The sequence below is a fragment of the Typha angustifolia genome, chromosome 9, assembly GCF_048772165.1.
Source record: "Typha angustifolia cultivar Huaian chromosome 9, ASM4877216v1, whole genome shotgun sequence".
Taxonomy (NCBI): Eukaryota; Viridiplantae; Streptophyta; class Magnoliopsida; order Poales; family Typhaceae; genus Typha; species Typha angustifolia.
Window position 1 is genome coordinate 2,157,091 of NC_133247.1, and position 15,262 is coordinate 2,172,352.

General features: G+C 40.5%; 3 protein-coding genes across 4 annotated transcripts; 1 reads left to right on the top strand and 2 right to left on the bottom strand.

Moving 5' to 3' along the window:
• Positions 1-1,095: 1,095 nt before the first annotated feature.
• On the bottom strand, positions 1,096-6,378 carry LOC140766875 (monosaccharide-sensing protein 2-like). Of its 2 annotated transcripts, XM_073106543.1 has the most exons (7): positions 5,765-6,378; positions 5,494-5,686; positions 5,241-5,364; positions 4,336-4,896; positions 2,920-3,875; positions 2,182-2,369; positions 1,096-2,008 (listed from the first exon to the last, which is right to left on the bottom strand). In XM_073106543.1, the coding sequence occupies exons 3-7, from the start codon at positions 5,317-5,319 to the stop codon at positions 1,567-1,569; spliced, it is 2,226 nt and encodes a 741-aa protein (XP_072962644.1). In that variant the 5' UTR covers positions 5,320-5,364; positions 5,494-5,686; positions 5,765-6,378; the 3' UTR covers positions 1,096-1,566. The 2 variants fall into 2 exon arrangements, with proteins under 2 accessions (XP_072962644.1, XP_072962645.1); XM_073106544.1 differs by having other exon boundaries at positions 5,494-6,378.
• Positions 6,379-8,654: 2,276 nt separating this feature from the next.
• Positions 8,655-11,361, bottom strand: LOC140766528 (protein PLASTID MOVEMENT IMPAIRED 1-like). Its single transcript, XM_073105918.1, has one exon. It carries the CDS (start codon positions 11,344-11,346, stop codon positions 8,821-8,823), a length of 2,526 nt encoding a protein of 841 aa, XP_072962019.1. The 5' UTR covers positions 11,347-11,361; the 3' UTR covers positions 8,655-8,820.
• Positions 11,362-12,515: 1,154 nt separating this feature from the next.
• LOC140766723 (uncharacterized) lies at positions 12,516-15,003 on the top strand. The gene is made up of 4 exons (XM_073106300.1): positions 12,516-12,783; positions 12,873-13,525; positions 14,334-14,534; positions 14,843-15,003. The coding sequence occupies exons 1-4, from the start codon at positions 12,576-12,578 to the stop codon at positions 14,885-14,887; spliced, it is 1,107 nt and encodes a 368-aa protein (XP_072962401.1). The 5' UTR covers positions 12,516-12,575; the 3' UTR covers positions 14,888-15,003.
• The last annotated feature ends 259 nt before the right edge of the window (positions 15,004-15,262 follow it).

A 15,262-nucleotide genomic window follows, 5' to 3' on the forward strand; every position in this document is an offset into this window, starting at 1 on the left:
TTAAATTAAGCTTTATTTGTGTAAATGTTTTGAGAAAAGTATGGCCGCGGTGCAAACTTTTTATTATGTAATAGGGATAATTTTTTTTGGCACTGCAAATAAATATTGTTACATATTTAAATTATAAATACGGGCTCGTATAAGCAGCGTAGGTTTTTACCTAGGGCTGACATAATTTTTTGCATATATTTAAATATTATATGAATTAATATAGAGAGTATATGTTTTTTTACTATGTAATGTGAACTTAAGTTAGGAATAAATTTTTGTACATTTAAATGCAATGCATATTTATATATGCAGTGTGAACTTTGCTGGTGAAGATAAAAGATGAAGAGGAGAGTATGTTTCTATTACTTTTGAGTGGAGTGGAGAGAATAATACTATCTATGACTTTTAAGAGGTGAGAGAGAAAAGTACCCAATACTTTTGGGAGAAAGAGTAGGTGACACTTGAATTTAAGTATTATTATTTTTTTTCCATTGGAGGATAAAAAATATAATTTTTTTTCATATTAATTTAGAATAATTTGATAGTATAAAGTGAAAGGAGAGAGATGTACATATTTATATATAGGATTTTGCTTATTGTCAAGTGAAGAGGAAATCAATTTTTAACACATCAACTACAAAGCAATGGGTCCAAAAGAAAAACAATTACTGAGCATTCCATAAGTCAGACAAGATATAAGATATTGATCTCATCTTAACTTTATATAAGAAATAATCTGAGAAACAAAATATACATAAGATAAAACTCTCATATCATCTAAATCTAAATATAATATTTTTCTCTATCTATTATAAAACTTATCTCAAGTTAACTAATTGAGAGATAAATATAAATCAAAGAATAGTTTTCTCACCTTATGCACTTATCTATAATAGGGCTAAAAGGATAAAAGAGATTAGCATTTCACGTTTAAAATTTCGAAGTAGCAGTTTCCAGTCCTTCAACAAAGAAATCCCAGAAGAAAAAAAAAGAAAGCAATTTAATGCTGCAAAGTTGACCAATAATGTGCCAAATGATGTTATAACAAATCGTGAACAGCATAGCAAACTGAGACACACTGAATAAAAGTAGAGGCAGTTGGCATTGAATACTAGAATTAGCGGCCTGATCTTTTTATCGATGCAAAGGAAATTGTTGAATGCAAAAGATCCAGTACAGATGAGCTGCCATGGTAATAGCAGTGATAAAAGAGTTAAAAAAGAAATGAGATGAACATTTCCCTTATTAGCACTTCATTAACAAGCTACTTCTTGCAGCAGTTTCCAAGGAAACTACCCGTTATAGAACAATATACCGTAAAATAAACAAATACTGTTTCACCAAACAAAATGCAAATAATCTAGATGTCTCATGTCTAAGACAACCCTGTATCAAATTTAAGTACTAACATCAAAATATCTGCCTTTTATATTTCAGGCTAAGTCTCTCACCCTTAAGTTTACCTTTCATAAAGCCCAAAGGGAAGGCTTATCGCTGTGTATTTGATAAAAGCTAGCCAAGAAAATGGGCAGAGATCAAACAATACCCACTGCCATGAGGATTGATTTCGAGCAATCAATTTCTAGCCACCTGAGCCTGCTTTGCCCCGACTGCGAAGAACTCGGTGATAACCTCGAGGGGCATGCCTTTGGTCTCAGGAACCTTCAGAAACACAAATACGAGAGCTATTGCGCAGAAGACGCCGTAAATTCCAAACACCCCAGCGAGCCCAATAGTGCTCAGCATCACAGGAAGAGTGTAGGTGACAATTATATCTCCAATCCAAAATGTTAGGGCACATACAGCTATGCACACACCACGAACCCGAGTGGGAAAAATTTCAGCACATAGAATATTTGGAACTGGACCAAATCCCATGACAAAGCAGCAGAAATATATTATAACACTGGCAGTGGACAACACAGCATGAAGCACAGTACCCAGGTCCAGAAGGTTGGCCACAACCAAGACAATCAGTGATGCTATTAAGATAGGAATAGTGCTCAGAAGTAAAAACCTGCACAATGGTCATTAGAAGACACAAAATTGTTATCTGTGATACTTATATCAAGATAGCATGCCTAGTACAATGCAAGAATCATGTGAATTTGGAAAAAAGATGTGCTAGAAAAAGTTGCTGCAATTATTTAATTGAAGATGATGAACAAAGTGTTAGGTAAAAATAAGAACCTTCTTCCAGAAATGTCCATAAGTCTCATGGCAACGCCAATACAAGGGAGCATCAAGAGGGTTGTGATAGCACTGATAAGAATAGACACAGAGGTAGAACTAATACCAATATTTGAAAGAAGAATTCCAACACCAGCTTCCTCAAGGATCTGAGGGGTATAGTACAGGACACCATTTATACCAGCGAACTGCAGCGGTAAATATAGTATTAGGACAATAGCAATGTGAAGTAAAGCTGTGAAGCAGTGAAGCAGTAAAGCAGCCACACTCCATGCTATGACATAACTGAAGACAAGGGTGGCAACACAAGCCATGTATCAGGAGAAAAGCAGAAAACTCAACTATTTGTAGTTACCCATGTGTAATGAAGCAATTTTTAAATGAAGGGCAGTGTGACCTTAGGTTCAAAAATACTGAAGATTTGGAGCCTATGTTTTAGTTGCTGTAGATGTTCCTATATATTAATGATTTACTCACATGTAATTGCAAAATCAAGTAGAATACTAGAATCACATCGACCGCTAAGATTTCAATATTTTGGCCTTAGGATAGCTTTTACAATCTGGTTCATAACTCACTATACATGCAACTTTCCAATTTTAATACATGAATAACATCTGTTAGCAACTCTAATTGAGACTAATAGGTGCCCAGCGCATGAAAATTTTAGACAAACAAATGTGCCTAAAGCAACTCAACGTTAATCATTATCTGCTTTTCAAAAGATGACATTGTTACCTGCTGAAGAATTTGAATTCCAACCCCAACAAACAATGCATGCTTCACTCCAGGTTCCAGAAGATCTCTCCACCTTGGACCTTTAGCAGCTGTCTCTGCTGGGTGAACCATTGCTGGACCAACTGGATGCTGTTCCATTAGCTCCTTAGAGTAAAGTGCAGGCTGGCTCACCAAAGCAGCAGCCTGGATGAATTCACCTTCTTCAGGAACCTCGCCTCCTGGAAGTGAAACAAGGGAACCCCTTCGTGATCCAGGCACACCCTCTTGGTGCAAATAGATTCTCTTGAAGCCACCTTCCTTCTTCCCGTCTGCACCTTCTCTCTCAGACCATTTCCACGCCAACTGCCATCCTCCACCAATACCCATGCTACTAACTGCCTCACCGCCAGCTCCCTGCATGAGACTGCTATTCCTTCTCATACTCAAAGCACTGCCATGAACTGCATGAGGTGGGAAATTATCTTTTCCTTCCAAGCTTGTTGTTTGCCGAGATAGCAGAGGACTTTGTAGGTTGTCATCTGAATCACCTCCAATGCCATCAGATGCATCATCCTCACCCTCCCTTTGGACACTCTCATCATCCCACTGATCTGGTTTATTCTGTTGCTCTGCAACACTAAACATGCTGCCAAAATTCGGAAACAACATGCTTCGCATGCTTCCCATCTCAGGTAGTTTCTCATGGACACTTCCAAAAAGAGTTACAAGGGGATCCATAAGAGGTACATTCTGGCTCTCAATACTACCATGACGGGAGATGAGACCGAGGGTACTTTGTCCCTTAACAGGCCGGGCAACCCATGAAAGGCCTTCTTCAGGCCCATACAATGTGATTTGTTCCTCATCAGCAGGCGCTTCCTGATCATCAATGAGATCATTGGCAGGTCCAATAATGTACTCTTCGATAGATGTATCTGCCCCTACCCCCAAACCTTCAACAAGAAGAGCCATTTCTCCTGTACATTTGACAAAGAAATCAAAAAGATGTTCAGACTTTGTACGATCAAGTACCATAACCTAACTAGCAATGTTGAGAGAGAGAGAGAGACAGAGAGACTTTGTATAATCAAGTGCTGTAACCTTTGTATGATCAAGTACCATAACCTAACTAGCAATGTTGAAAGCTAGACTGAGAGAGAGAGAGAGACTTATCAAAAGATAACAAAACTTATTCTCCAAAAATCTAGTAGTTTACCAATTAGATAAGACCAACAGCAACACATACATTAAAATTCCATAACATATGATTAAAATAAGTAGTGTTGTTTTTATGATAAAATTAACATTAGACTCTATTCACAAAACTTTCTTAATTAAATTTTTAGCTGCTTCTTCTAGCTATCCATTCCACACAGACCACACATAAAGGTACAAATAATAAAAGTGAATAAAAAAGCATTAATTGGCAGAACAAACCTGAGACATCTTCCCTTCCCCGTAGTCTTTGTAAAACCTGTCTGGCCTCCACCATTCGTCCTTTGCTTACAAGCCACCTTGGAGATTCCGGTAAATAGAAAATAGTTAATGCAAAATACAACAACGAAGGAATAGAGAGAACTCCCAGCATAATTCTCCAGTCTGGTTTCGTCATCAGTGACATTCCAAAGACCATGCAGTAAGATAGGAACATTCCTCCAGAGCCACTAAATTGAGGCAATGTATTCAACAATCCTCTTATCTCTGCAGGAGCTGTCTCAGAAATATATACTGGAACAAGTGTGACAGCCAAACCAATACCAAGTCCATCTATAAACCTCGCCAGAAGTAAGATATATACATTGGGAGACCATAACATTACCAGGCCACTCACAAAATATAAGATCGATGAGACTATCAGCATAGGACGCCTGCCAACCCAATCTGATACTGCTCCAGAGAAAGTTGTCACTATTGTGGCCCCGATAAGCGACATGGCTACAACTAGCCCCTCAATAGTACTCTCCAATCCGAATTCCTTCTTTATATATATAACAGCCCCTGGATAAAATGTTTGAAGTTATAATGTTGTTATTTGGCCTTCTTTAATTTCAACAGAGAAATTTCAATACATGGATTGCAGGCCAAGAGATGTAAGGGAACAGAGTAAGATAAAAAATTGGGAAAAACACAAAGGAAGCAAGTCCGCTCCTATCAAGAAGACAAAGGATGCTGAGCCAAGCCTGAACTGAATAGAGCAAGCAAATGATGAATGCATAGCATCTAGCCAAATTTAAGGCTGTCAGACAAATATAAAAATAAAATTTTACTTCTTTCATCAGATTTACAAATGAATGAAATTCTAATGGGAAAAGAAAATTCATTCCAGGCAATAGAAAATTTACCAGCAATGGTAGCATTATCCCATCCCTGCAACAAGTTACCCATCGAGGCGACGATGGCAACGAGAACAGACCCAGCCATCTTTCTTGAAAGGAATGAACACTTCGTCCAGAGAATCTAACTAACCTGCAAGAGTAACTCAGATCAGATTAACACAAAACGTATCTTGATCAAAATTTATTTTTAAAAAAAATGAGAGAGAGAGAGAGCATGGCAAGAACAGCAAGCATACCATAAAAATGAAATCACTCATACCTTCAAGAGAAGAGAAGATCAGATGATGGACTCAAAAGATGGCAACGATGGAAGCCTTGGAAGGAACCATTAGGATGAACACCAGATCGAGAAGCAGAAACGGCGACGATCGAAATCAAGGAACCCTAGAACAAAAAAACCCTGTCTCACCCTCCCTCTCCTTAGCAAGGGACTCTCCGTGTACGGACAAAAGCTTTAAAGGAAAGGAAGCTACTTTAGCACCACCCAATAGAAAAAGAAGAACGTAAAGGAAAATGCAAGAGAGAACTACCCCTATACTTCCCAACAGTAGCTCCAACACTTGTCTCTTTCTCGGAACAGCTTATCCTCTTCACGGATTACAACATAGTGCCCGCCTGAAACGCCAAAGGGTCTCTGAAACCACTGCTGCAACCCTTGGGTTCGTCACGAAGCCTGTAAAGGTATCGCCTTTCCAGTGCTCTCCACACCGAAAAGCGCAAGATCTCAACTTTCCACCAGAGAAAAAAAATGAAAAATCAAACGGACCCCTGTATCTCTGTTTCTCAAATAACTTCTTCCTGATTTGGAAATTTTGGTCGACAACCCAAGATTTTCAAAGGCCTGTAAGCGACAAAAATCGCGTTATGCAACGCTGTCCTTCTCGGGAATCTTAAGGCATCTACTAGCATTGGGATGGGCCAAAAAGGAAATTAAAAAAATCTCCAATCGCCATCGGTCATGGCTACTCCTTGGCGCAATAGAATTCCAACTCCAATCGTAAGAAGAGCTAAAATGAACCCACTCGGATGGTTCTAGGAGACCCAATTGTAGGAACAGCGCTCCTCTGGACCTAACCGTCAAAAGGAATGAAGGAGAAGAGAGAGAGAGAGAGAGAGAGAGAGAGAGAGTCGATCGGCGTAGGCAGCGGAAGAGGAACGTGCTTGATCTCCTCCTACCCACTCCTTTTATATGGACGAGAAAAAAAAGGAAGCTTTTTGGAATAAAATTGGCAGGGGGAAATTATGAAGATTTTGGTTTCCAGTGTTCAATTACGCAGAATAAGGAAACAATTGATGATGTGCTTCCAATTATGATTAGTGTATGCGATTCTTTCGTCATTTGGGCTGTCACACATGCAAGCATACAATTGTGTCATCAGACTGCCAGGGGAAAATTATACTTGCCTATCAATTTCTATTTTCAGATTCTTTTGCCATCTTCCGGTACATTTTTGGTAGATTTCACCTCAGATTTATAACTTCTATTGGAGAAACGTTAAGCATATAATGGCGTCGACCAAACGCACTAAAGTTCCTAGTTGTAGTTTTCTTATAGCTTTATTAAGGATTCGAAGCGCACAACCACATGTTTAAGGTCGCTATGATGACGGTGATTCACTGCTAAACAGTTGGATCAACCCTCAATAATTCGAAATAATGATTGAGATATTTTTTTCATTTCACCTCCTACATTATGCCTTTATTACGACATACACCCTGTTCATGTTCAAGTATAGAATTCAAAATAATATAGAAAAAATAACAAGCCTATGATGTAGGGTGTGAAGTGTAAAAGATCTAACTGATTTAAATCTAAACCGACTCGGAATGTAGACCAAAAGCTGGACTGGTTACATACTTACATTGGAGTGGAGCTTGTAGTGGCATCACTTGCTTGTGTCAGTGGGCCCAAGGTGTGGTGGCCACATGGTTGACGACAACCAGTAGTTGTTCCAAGTGTGGTGGGCCCCGGGCGCACGATAGTGTCATTAGAAGGGACTGATGTGGTGGTGTTGATTGGTTTTTCTTTAATAATACCGAAAAACAAAATAGAGACAGGTGTTTAGGTGGTTGGGTCCGGTAAGGGACGAGACCATTTTGTCACGGATCGCGCATCTGCCGGTGCGCCATGTTGCACCAAACAGCAGATCCGGCGTATCACCGAGAGCCACGTGAGGGTACCACACCAGCTCAGCAAGGCAACTCGAGCTTAGAGATTAGTTTTGAGGACGGAAATCGCTTTTACCACCCTCGAGTCTTGAACACATTTCACTAACGACGTCGTGTCTTCGTGATCTTCAGAAGTGCTACGAGTTAGTTAAAAAAATTACTTTATCTAATAGCCTTTCAACTTTCTTTTTTTAATAGAAATTAATCTATCTAATAAAAGTAGAGTTATTTAAGATATATTATAAGTCAAAAGTAACAAAAGGGAGTTTTAATACAAAACATACTTTATCAGGTAACTTGATTTTCGTCCTAAAGTGCATTGAATAAAATATATTTTAACCCTTAATTTCTAGGTTTACTAGATATAATTTATAAATAAATAAATAAAAACATTAGGTGTCCGGAACCTTTTGTCCTTTTGAATCTTTTTTTATACTTTAATCCTCAGTAGGTATCATAGTCCTTAGGTCACGCTGTTAATAATTCCAAGGCGTTGGTATAATTAGTCTTTGGAATTGACACTAACGGCTGAGGAGAACCCATCTACATGGTTTTGGATTTTAAATATGTCCACTAGGATGAACAGATCTCTCCTGAAGATCCTTTTCACCTTTTATGAAGGTTAATTTACTACGTATTTTAATGAAGAGGGTATACTTTTGGTTTTGGAACTTGGAGTGCAACATGGGTTTTTGATGCTGGAATAAAAGAATTATATTCTTCAGGGTGCATCAGGGATAGCCTTTTTGTGAATTTTTGAATGATATTTAATTATTTACTATAGTAATAGAGCTACTGAAGAGTATTAATATGAGAAAGAGATCAATAAGAGCGTGTTTGGCTCCAGATAAAATTCTTTGCTATGCCAACCCAGGTGCATGAAAACAACACTAGTGATGCTCAGTTTCGTTATACTTGGATCTTAGATGGGCAGAGTTGTGAAAGGACTATCCAGTGGATCATATGATTTAAATCTGATGAAGATGGATATGAATCATAAGCATCCACTTCTTTTATTCAAATCCAAAGTCCTCAAATTTCTTAGGGATTCAAACTCATTTCTACAGGCTACCTGAGTGAAGATGGGGTTCATATTCGACTATATTAAAGCCCAATAAGCAGGGAGTTTAGAAGGTGGAATCAATTGGCTTTCTGGAACATATATATAGAACTAAGTAACCTTGGCTCAAAAGATGTGGATCTCTTAAGTAATTGCCAGATTAACTTTTGTAGGCATGACATATTGTAGGATATCATTCTGAAATAAATTACCATCATTCCAGACAAAATTTATTGAAAATATACACTTAGTAATATATCTAACTATCTTCTGATGTTAATCATACATTACTTCACCTAGAGACATTGTCCTAGGACATAGATAAATCTCTTATTAATCAAACAAACACATACAAATTCAAGTACAATCACTATTACTACTACTGCTGCTACTATGGACTTTAACATCTGGATTTCTCAGTGATTTAAGCCACATATCTGCCATGACTCTGGAGGACAAACTCCACACTGAATCCTTTCTTCCCTTCACGTCCGATGCCTTTGTTCTCTTCCCTGCCTTCCCTAAACCATAGGCCACTAGCCACTGCTTTGCAGTCAATCTTTGCTTCTCTCCTGATCTCAATTTCATACCACCAACACTGAGATTGGCTACTTTGAACTTGCTATTATCTTCTTCTCCTCCAGTATCCTCCACTCTTATAGCTTGCAGCACTGCAATCATGGGAGACCCCACTGCCTCATATCTTCTTGATGGGTCTCTGAGCTGAATTGCAACTAACATTGTAACTGTAGTGTTTCCACTGCAAGACTTGATCCAATCCTCAGGTGATGCAAGGGAATCAAATTGCCATTTGGGTGAATCTTTCTCTATAAGAGGTGGGAGATCAAACGGAGGTTCTTCATCAGCCAATTCTGCTTGGATTTTGAGACCATCAACAGCCATAGCCTCCATCTTCTGCAGGGAAAAGATCAAGATCTCTTCTATGGTCATAGGTTCCTCTTTTACACTCCAAATGCCAGTTGAGTTCCTTTCCTTTCTGCCTTCTACCATTGTTTCAGCCATCTTTTTAACGATCTGGATCGATTTATTCGCGCTGGAGCTCGCGCCTTCCTTGTTCCTTCCGCTTATGATTGCCGACGCGATACCTTCAAATGCTATTTTTTCAGCAGTCTTGCCCATGAGCTCATCCACATCCGCCAATGGCAATAGCGTAGAGCCCGATTCTTCTCCCCCCATGGCAGCCAATCTATGAAACACTTCGAAACCGCTTGATATCTTCGGATTCTGGAGCGCGAAAGGCCTCGAGATCTGCATCGCAAGCTTAGGAGTTTCGCTTCTTGCTACTTCTGCATCAAATGGATTGACGGAAATTAAGAAGCCTCCATCCTTAGTTTGAACGACTGGACCTAGACCCTTCCCTAAGTCTGAAAGGAAAACTTTTTGTTCAAAATCTTCGTCTACTCTTGATGATGGTGTTACTGGCTCTTGCTTCAGTTGTTGATTACCTTCCATTTCGAGCATTTGAAGGAATTCTTTCGTCACGGTCTCCTCTTCGGCATCCAACTGATGCAATTTACCTGGTGTTTTACTTTGATTTATTTCTTCTCCATTCATCATGGACTCCAGTTCCTTGATCTGTTTAGCTATGGACGCGAGCTCCATTAGCCTCGCATGGTGAGCGCGGTAATGGACCACTTCTTTCACGACCTCGCTTGAGACTAGTCCCACTTCCGTGGCTTCTTCTGGCTGTTTTGCATTCTCTACTCCCTTCTCAATGATTTCAAACTCTGGGAGGTCTAATTCATCAATTTCCTCCAAGATTCTCATGGAATCTGCCACCTTTGAAGCTGCCAGGGATGAATCCGACCTAATAATATTCGAGCTTGGAACACTGAAAGAAGATTTTGATTGCAGTCCGCTGTAGATTCCAATACCATCATCCATGATCTGAAACCCCAACTTGAGAGCTAACTCTCCTCCTTTTGCCTTGCCATAGAGCTTAACAGTCATATCCCAATTCCTTAACCTTTGCCCCTCCAAGCTCTTCTGCACTGACTCGAGAACCATTGAGCTCAAATCCACTACGCCTTTGCCGAAGTCAACCTGAGGTGCGTCGGTGGCTGTAACTGATACGAGAAATTGTCGAGTCTCGAATTTTAGCGGCTTTCCGGTGTCGCCGCCGCCGGTGCAGTAGAGATTGCATCTGATGAACAGAGTCTCTTCGACGTCGGCGGATCCCTGCAGCACTCTGGAGGGCGTAGTTTGCACGGTGCCGTCTTTGGTCTCCTTCTTCCGGACAGCGACCGAGAGGCGTAGGCCGTTCATCGAGTCAGGGAGGCCGTAAACTTTAATGACCTCGATGGAGAGCAAGCACCCTAGCCGTCGCATCGCGATGTGAGTAAGTGCTCGAATCGGCTTCCAATTCCATATTCCTTTCTTCTTCTTTTCCCCTGCAGGATACGACGATTCTTGGTTGTCGGCAGGGAGCCGGCGGTGGATGCCGTCGGAATTAGCCCCCTCGGAGTTCGCTTGAGGTTTGGGACCGGTGCGCCAGGGATGGAGAGACAGGCGAGACGATTGAGTCCTGCGGTCCGTTCGGTCTGCTCCGTCGACAAGGCGCGGCCCATCAACGACGCCAGAGACGGCGCTCGAAACCGGGGAGACAGAGCGAGGAAGAACCAGAGAGGTGGTTCGGCGTCGGCCGGCGTCGGATTGGTGTAGGGATTGGCTCATCATCTCAGTCTCCGAATAGCTCCTCAATTGAAGGAAGCAGTTGAGAGTTCCAATGGTTTGGTTTATATATAAAGAGAGGGTGATAGAAATGTATGGAAGGAGTGAAGCCAAGTCCCGGATCCTTTGAAGTAATAACTCCTCCTTTGGCGCCAATGAATGGGAACGAGACTTTGCCGTACCAACTTCCATTTGAAAAATAGACCGTTGGGTTGGTGGGCTCAATTGCGACCAGTTCTGAATCACACTGATTACTATGTATTATATACGATCTGATCTAGGTCCCTGATTTGGTCTCATGTTGGTTTAAAAAGATTTGAAACCTACTAGATTTGATTCGATGCATTAAATGGATCACGAGTTTGTGACAATTGTGCAGTTAATAGATAGCTATGGATGTGGAATTTATGGGAGTAATGAATGATGAGGGGCTCGGTGTCAGCATTGATCTCCACTATACAGTGAATGGGGTTTAATAACTGAACGTGTCTTCAGGAACCGCCTAGCTTCTGAGCAAATCCTTGGTCTATTATTTAATATGACAGTAAGACTTGACGATCGTCCAGACGTGCATTTTGCTCTTTCTAAGATCCTATATTAGTGGAGTTAATTGAAACACACATCAAAAAGGTAATCTAAGGAGATGATAACTTACCAATGCTAAACCGAGGTAATCAGAGTCTCATGGGCCAATGTAAGATCTTGGTGAATAATTGATGGGTTTATTTACTCGATTTATTATTCCTGATATCACTAATAATAATAGAAAAAAAGAGTGAGATAATTATATTAGAAAAGCTATGAAGTATTATTTTTCTTTTCTTTTCGTTTTGTTAAACGGCATAAAAACACCTTAGGTATATAAAGCAATACCTAGAGCGTCCCTAGCAAATACACTAGCCAAATCTGCAGGAGTCGTATTGACTCAGATTGAAAAAAAAATCATCTGAGTTATCCCAAGGGTGGCTAATTCGTATACAACGAGTAGCAATGGGAAAATTTTATTTTGCAAGATAGTGATTAGTATTTGAGAATCGAATTCAATAAAGAAAAAGAATATGTTATGCTGCTTTGCTTGAATGTGGCATGAGGATCCTTTCGCAGCACGGGCTAGTAAATTTCCATCCATCTATCTGATCCCTAAAAGTGAATTCGTAGCTACAGATAAACCATCACGGGGGGAGAAAGCCCGTCTCATTTATTTTTTGAGACATCGAACTTCTAAAATATAGAATAAATCAAAATATTGCCGACTGCATATCTGGGTTGGATTCGATCACCTTTGAGCGGCCCACATAGGCTTCCTGCTTCGTGGTGGGCCCTCCTCCTATAGTATGTGATCTTCTACAGTGTTGCTTGCAAGAGATTTCTTCACCTCGGGGAGTAAACAGAGGAAGGGAGGGGGAGAGAGAGAGAGAGAGATGGCGCTTCTCTCCGCAACGTTCCTCTACCCAGCGAAAATTCCGACTTCGTTCATCTCCTTCTCAAGAAACCCAACACTATACTCTCTATTACTGCTCCCTTCTTCTCGGAAGCAATTCGCCATCTCCTCTTCCGCCTCCTCTTCCACCATCGTCACCGACTCCAGCCGCCTCGAGATCACCACTCCCATCCCTGTGTCAACCCCCAGTAATTCTCTTCCCCTGTTCTGTTTTAATCCTCTCTTAAAGATTTCAACTCGTCCATCTAATCGTATCCCTTTGTTCCGATCCATCCAGATTGGGCGCAATTTGCGAGTCGCGTATCCGGCGAATGGGACGGCTTCGGCGCCGACTTCACCCGGGAGGGAAACCCAATTGAGCTCCCCGAAACCGTCGTCCCCGAGGCTTTCCGCGAGTGGGAAGTCCAAGTCTTCGACTGGCAAACCCAGTGCCCCACCCTTGCCTCGGTAACCGATGAAAGACCCCTCCTTTCCTACAAGCTCATCAAGCTGCTCCCCACCGTTGGATGCGAGGCCGACGCCGCCACGAGGCACAGCGTCGAAGAGCGGATCGCCGGAGAGGAAGGGAACGCGATTTCGGCATTTGCATACGACCCAAGTGGCTGTTACGTCGCCATGTGGTCGGTGGATGGACGGGGTGGGAGGAGGGCGTTCGAATTGGAGCATTGCTTGGTGGATCCGAGGAATTGGGAAGTCAGAGTGAGGGTGATACAGGTAGTTGGGGTGGATGATGAAGGTGTTATGAGATTGGAAAAGATAAGAGTCTTCTCGGAACAGTGGTATGGGCCGTTCCGGAACGGGGAGCAGCTTGGTGGTTGTGCAATACGGGAGTCGGGGTTCGCGGCGACTAGTCCTGTGGAGTTGTCAGAGGTTGGCGGGGTGTGGCAGCAAACAAATGTTTTGGTTGCTAAATTTGGGACATCGCAAAATGTAAGTGTTTATTTTAATTATTCTGTGATGAAGTTGCAACCTTGTGCATGTTTAGTGCCTGCAGAATTGATTTATCTTATGATACTTGGTATCACAAATTCACAATTTGTCTCTGGTGAAACTCATACAGTAGGTAGAGCTACATTTAGTTATTCCCTTCTTGAGATGAATCTTGGCTAGAAGCTTAGAAGTATCTTATACTTATCCTAGGCAAGCGCCAAAACTACACCTTTATAAGGAGACTGAATGATAGTGTCAAAACCTACTGGTTCTTTATATTATATTTGCTTTTCAGTATTCGTTAAATGATTTGACGACTAATTTAAATCAGAATCACTGAATAAATCAGTGTGGCGCAGAAGTTTTAAGTTATTGTAGACCCATATTGCTGAATTTCACTCTCCAAACAGCCTTTTGGGGATTGTAGTTTTTAGCAGCATCAAAGTAGAACTGTCTATTAGAAGTGACAGCACCTTGTTATTTCTTTCCTGGAATCTTCTATTAGAAGGCATCAATTATGTGGTAGGTACTTACACTGATATCTTTAGTTGTTTGGTGAGAATTCTAGTGAACTGCCCCTTTTCTCAGAGGCAATCACTTTGATTTTAAGTGTTCACATGTATTTCAAAGGGTATTTGCTTCTGTTGTTGATGAGTTAATGTATTTGCTTTCTGACGTCATTGGTTTCTCATGTATGTGACTTTTCAGCGTAAAATGTTAAGATCATTAGTTCATTTCAATGATTTAGTATCACCAAATTTCTCATGCATTGGTTAGCTTCTGATAGGTTAACCTTCTTTAATAATAGGAGGTATTGCAAGAATTTTCAGCAGATAGACCACAGAAGTTAGTCCGAAATCATGTTGGCATTGTTCCACTGCCTAAGCAGTTGTGGTGCTTCTTTGAAGAAAGTAAGAATGGTGAAGTTCTCGGGGAGGTCGGATGGTTGTTTGATCATGGTAAGATGATGACATCAAGATGTATACTCTTCAAGGATGGAAAAGTGAAGGCAAGTTTTCTTTACCACCTTTCTCTGACGTTTGTTTTATCATTTACTTGAATGATGGATGTCAAGTTACTATCTAGCCTTCAGTAGCTTTCAAATAAGGAAAACTTCAAAACTAAGCAGATCTAGAGGAATATAATTAGTACAATATAAGAATAGCAAATTCGTTACAATTAATTTGTTAGCTTAAGAAAGTTGTCACTGGAACTCTATAACGTTTAGAGATGTTGATATTTTATATATGCAAAATTGTAGTCATGCTTTCTGAGATTTCTGAGAGAATCGCTGTTTTTGTGGATTTTTGTTTGCAGGAGACAGCAATTGCTTATGAGACTTCAGTTCTGGAAGACACATAAATTTAAACATTTTCTACGTCCGATCCCAATACATGTAAAGTTCTATGATTTTGTTTAAAGAAGGTTCTGCATCCAAATTATGTGACATTCATACATATATAGATTACAATTCTGTGTGTATTTGTCCTACGGTAACAATTTCTCATATACAAATACTGCCAAAGCGAAAAAAGATTTAGTATTTAATAAACAACCTTGTTTCTCAGAATCAGTAACATGTCATTTTTAGAAGCTGCTTATTCTTAGAGTAGAGGCAAAAAAAAATATTCATTTCAGGTGCTTATTTGTCCAGTGCCTCTTTCTGCAGTCTCAAAAGATCCCATGGCAGTGTATTTTATCGTCTTCCCTTCCATCAAAAAAAGCTGAATTTAGGGT

What these genes read in the sequence shown, in the direction of transcription:
- LOC140766875 (XM_073106543.1), bottom strand. Translation starts at nt 5,319, where the DNA reads ATGGCTGGGTCTGTTCTCGTTGCCATCGTCGCCTCGATGGGTAACTTG. An exon ending in GGGAAGGGAAGATGTCTCAG is followed by an intron (nt 3,876 to 4,335) that starts GTTTGTTCTGCC and finishes TCAAATGTACAG; the next exon opens with GAGAAATGGCTCTTCTTGTT. An exon ending in GAATTCAAATTCTTCAGCAG is followed by an intron (nt 2,370 to 2,919) that starts GTAACAATGTCA and finishes TTACCGCTGCAG; the next exon opens with TTCGCTGGTATAAATGGTGT.
- LOC140766528 (XM_073105918.1), bottom strand. Translation starts at nt 11,346, where the DNA reads ATGGAAGTTGGTACGGCAAAGTCTCGTTCCCATTCATTGGCGCCAAAG.
- LOC140766723 (XM_073106300.1), top strand. Translation starts at nt 12,576, where the DNA reads ATGGCGCTTCTCTCCGCAACGTTCCTCTACCCAGCGAAAATTCCGACT. An exon ending in CATCCCTGTGTCAACCCCCA is followed by an intron (nt 12,784 to 12,872) that starts GTAATTCTCTTC and finishes CGATCCATCCAG; the next exon opens with ATTGGGCGCAATTTGCGAGT. An exon ending in AATTTGGGACATCGCAAAAT is followed by an intron (nt 13,526 to 14,333) that starts GTAAGTGTTTAT and finishes CTTTAATAATAG; the next exon opens with GAGGTATTGCAAGAATTTTC.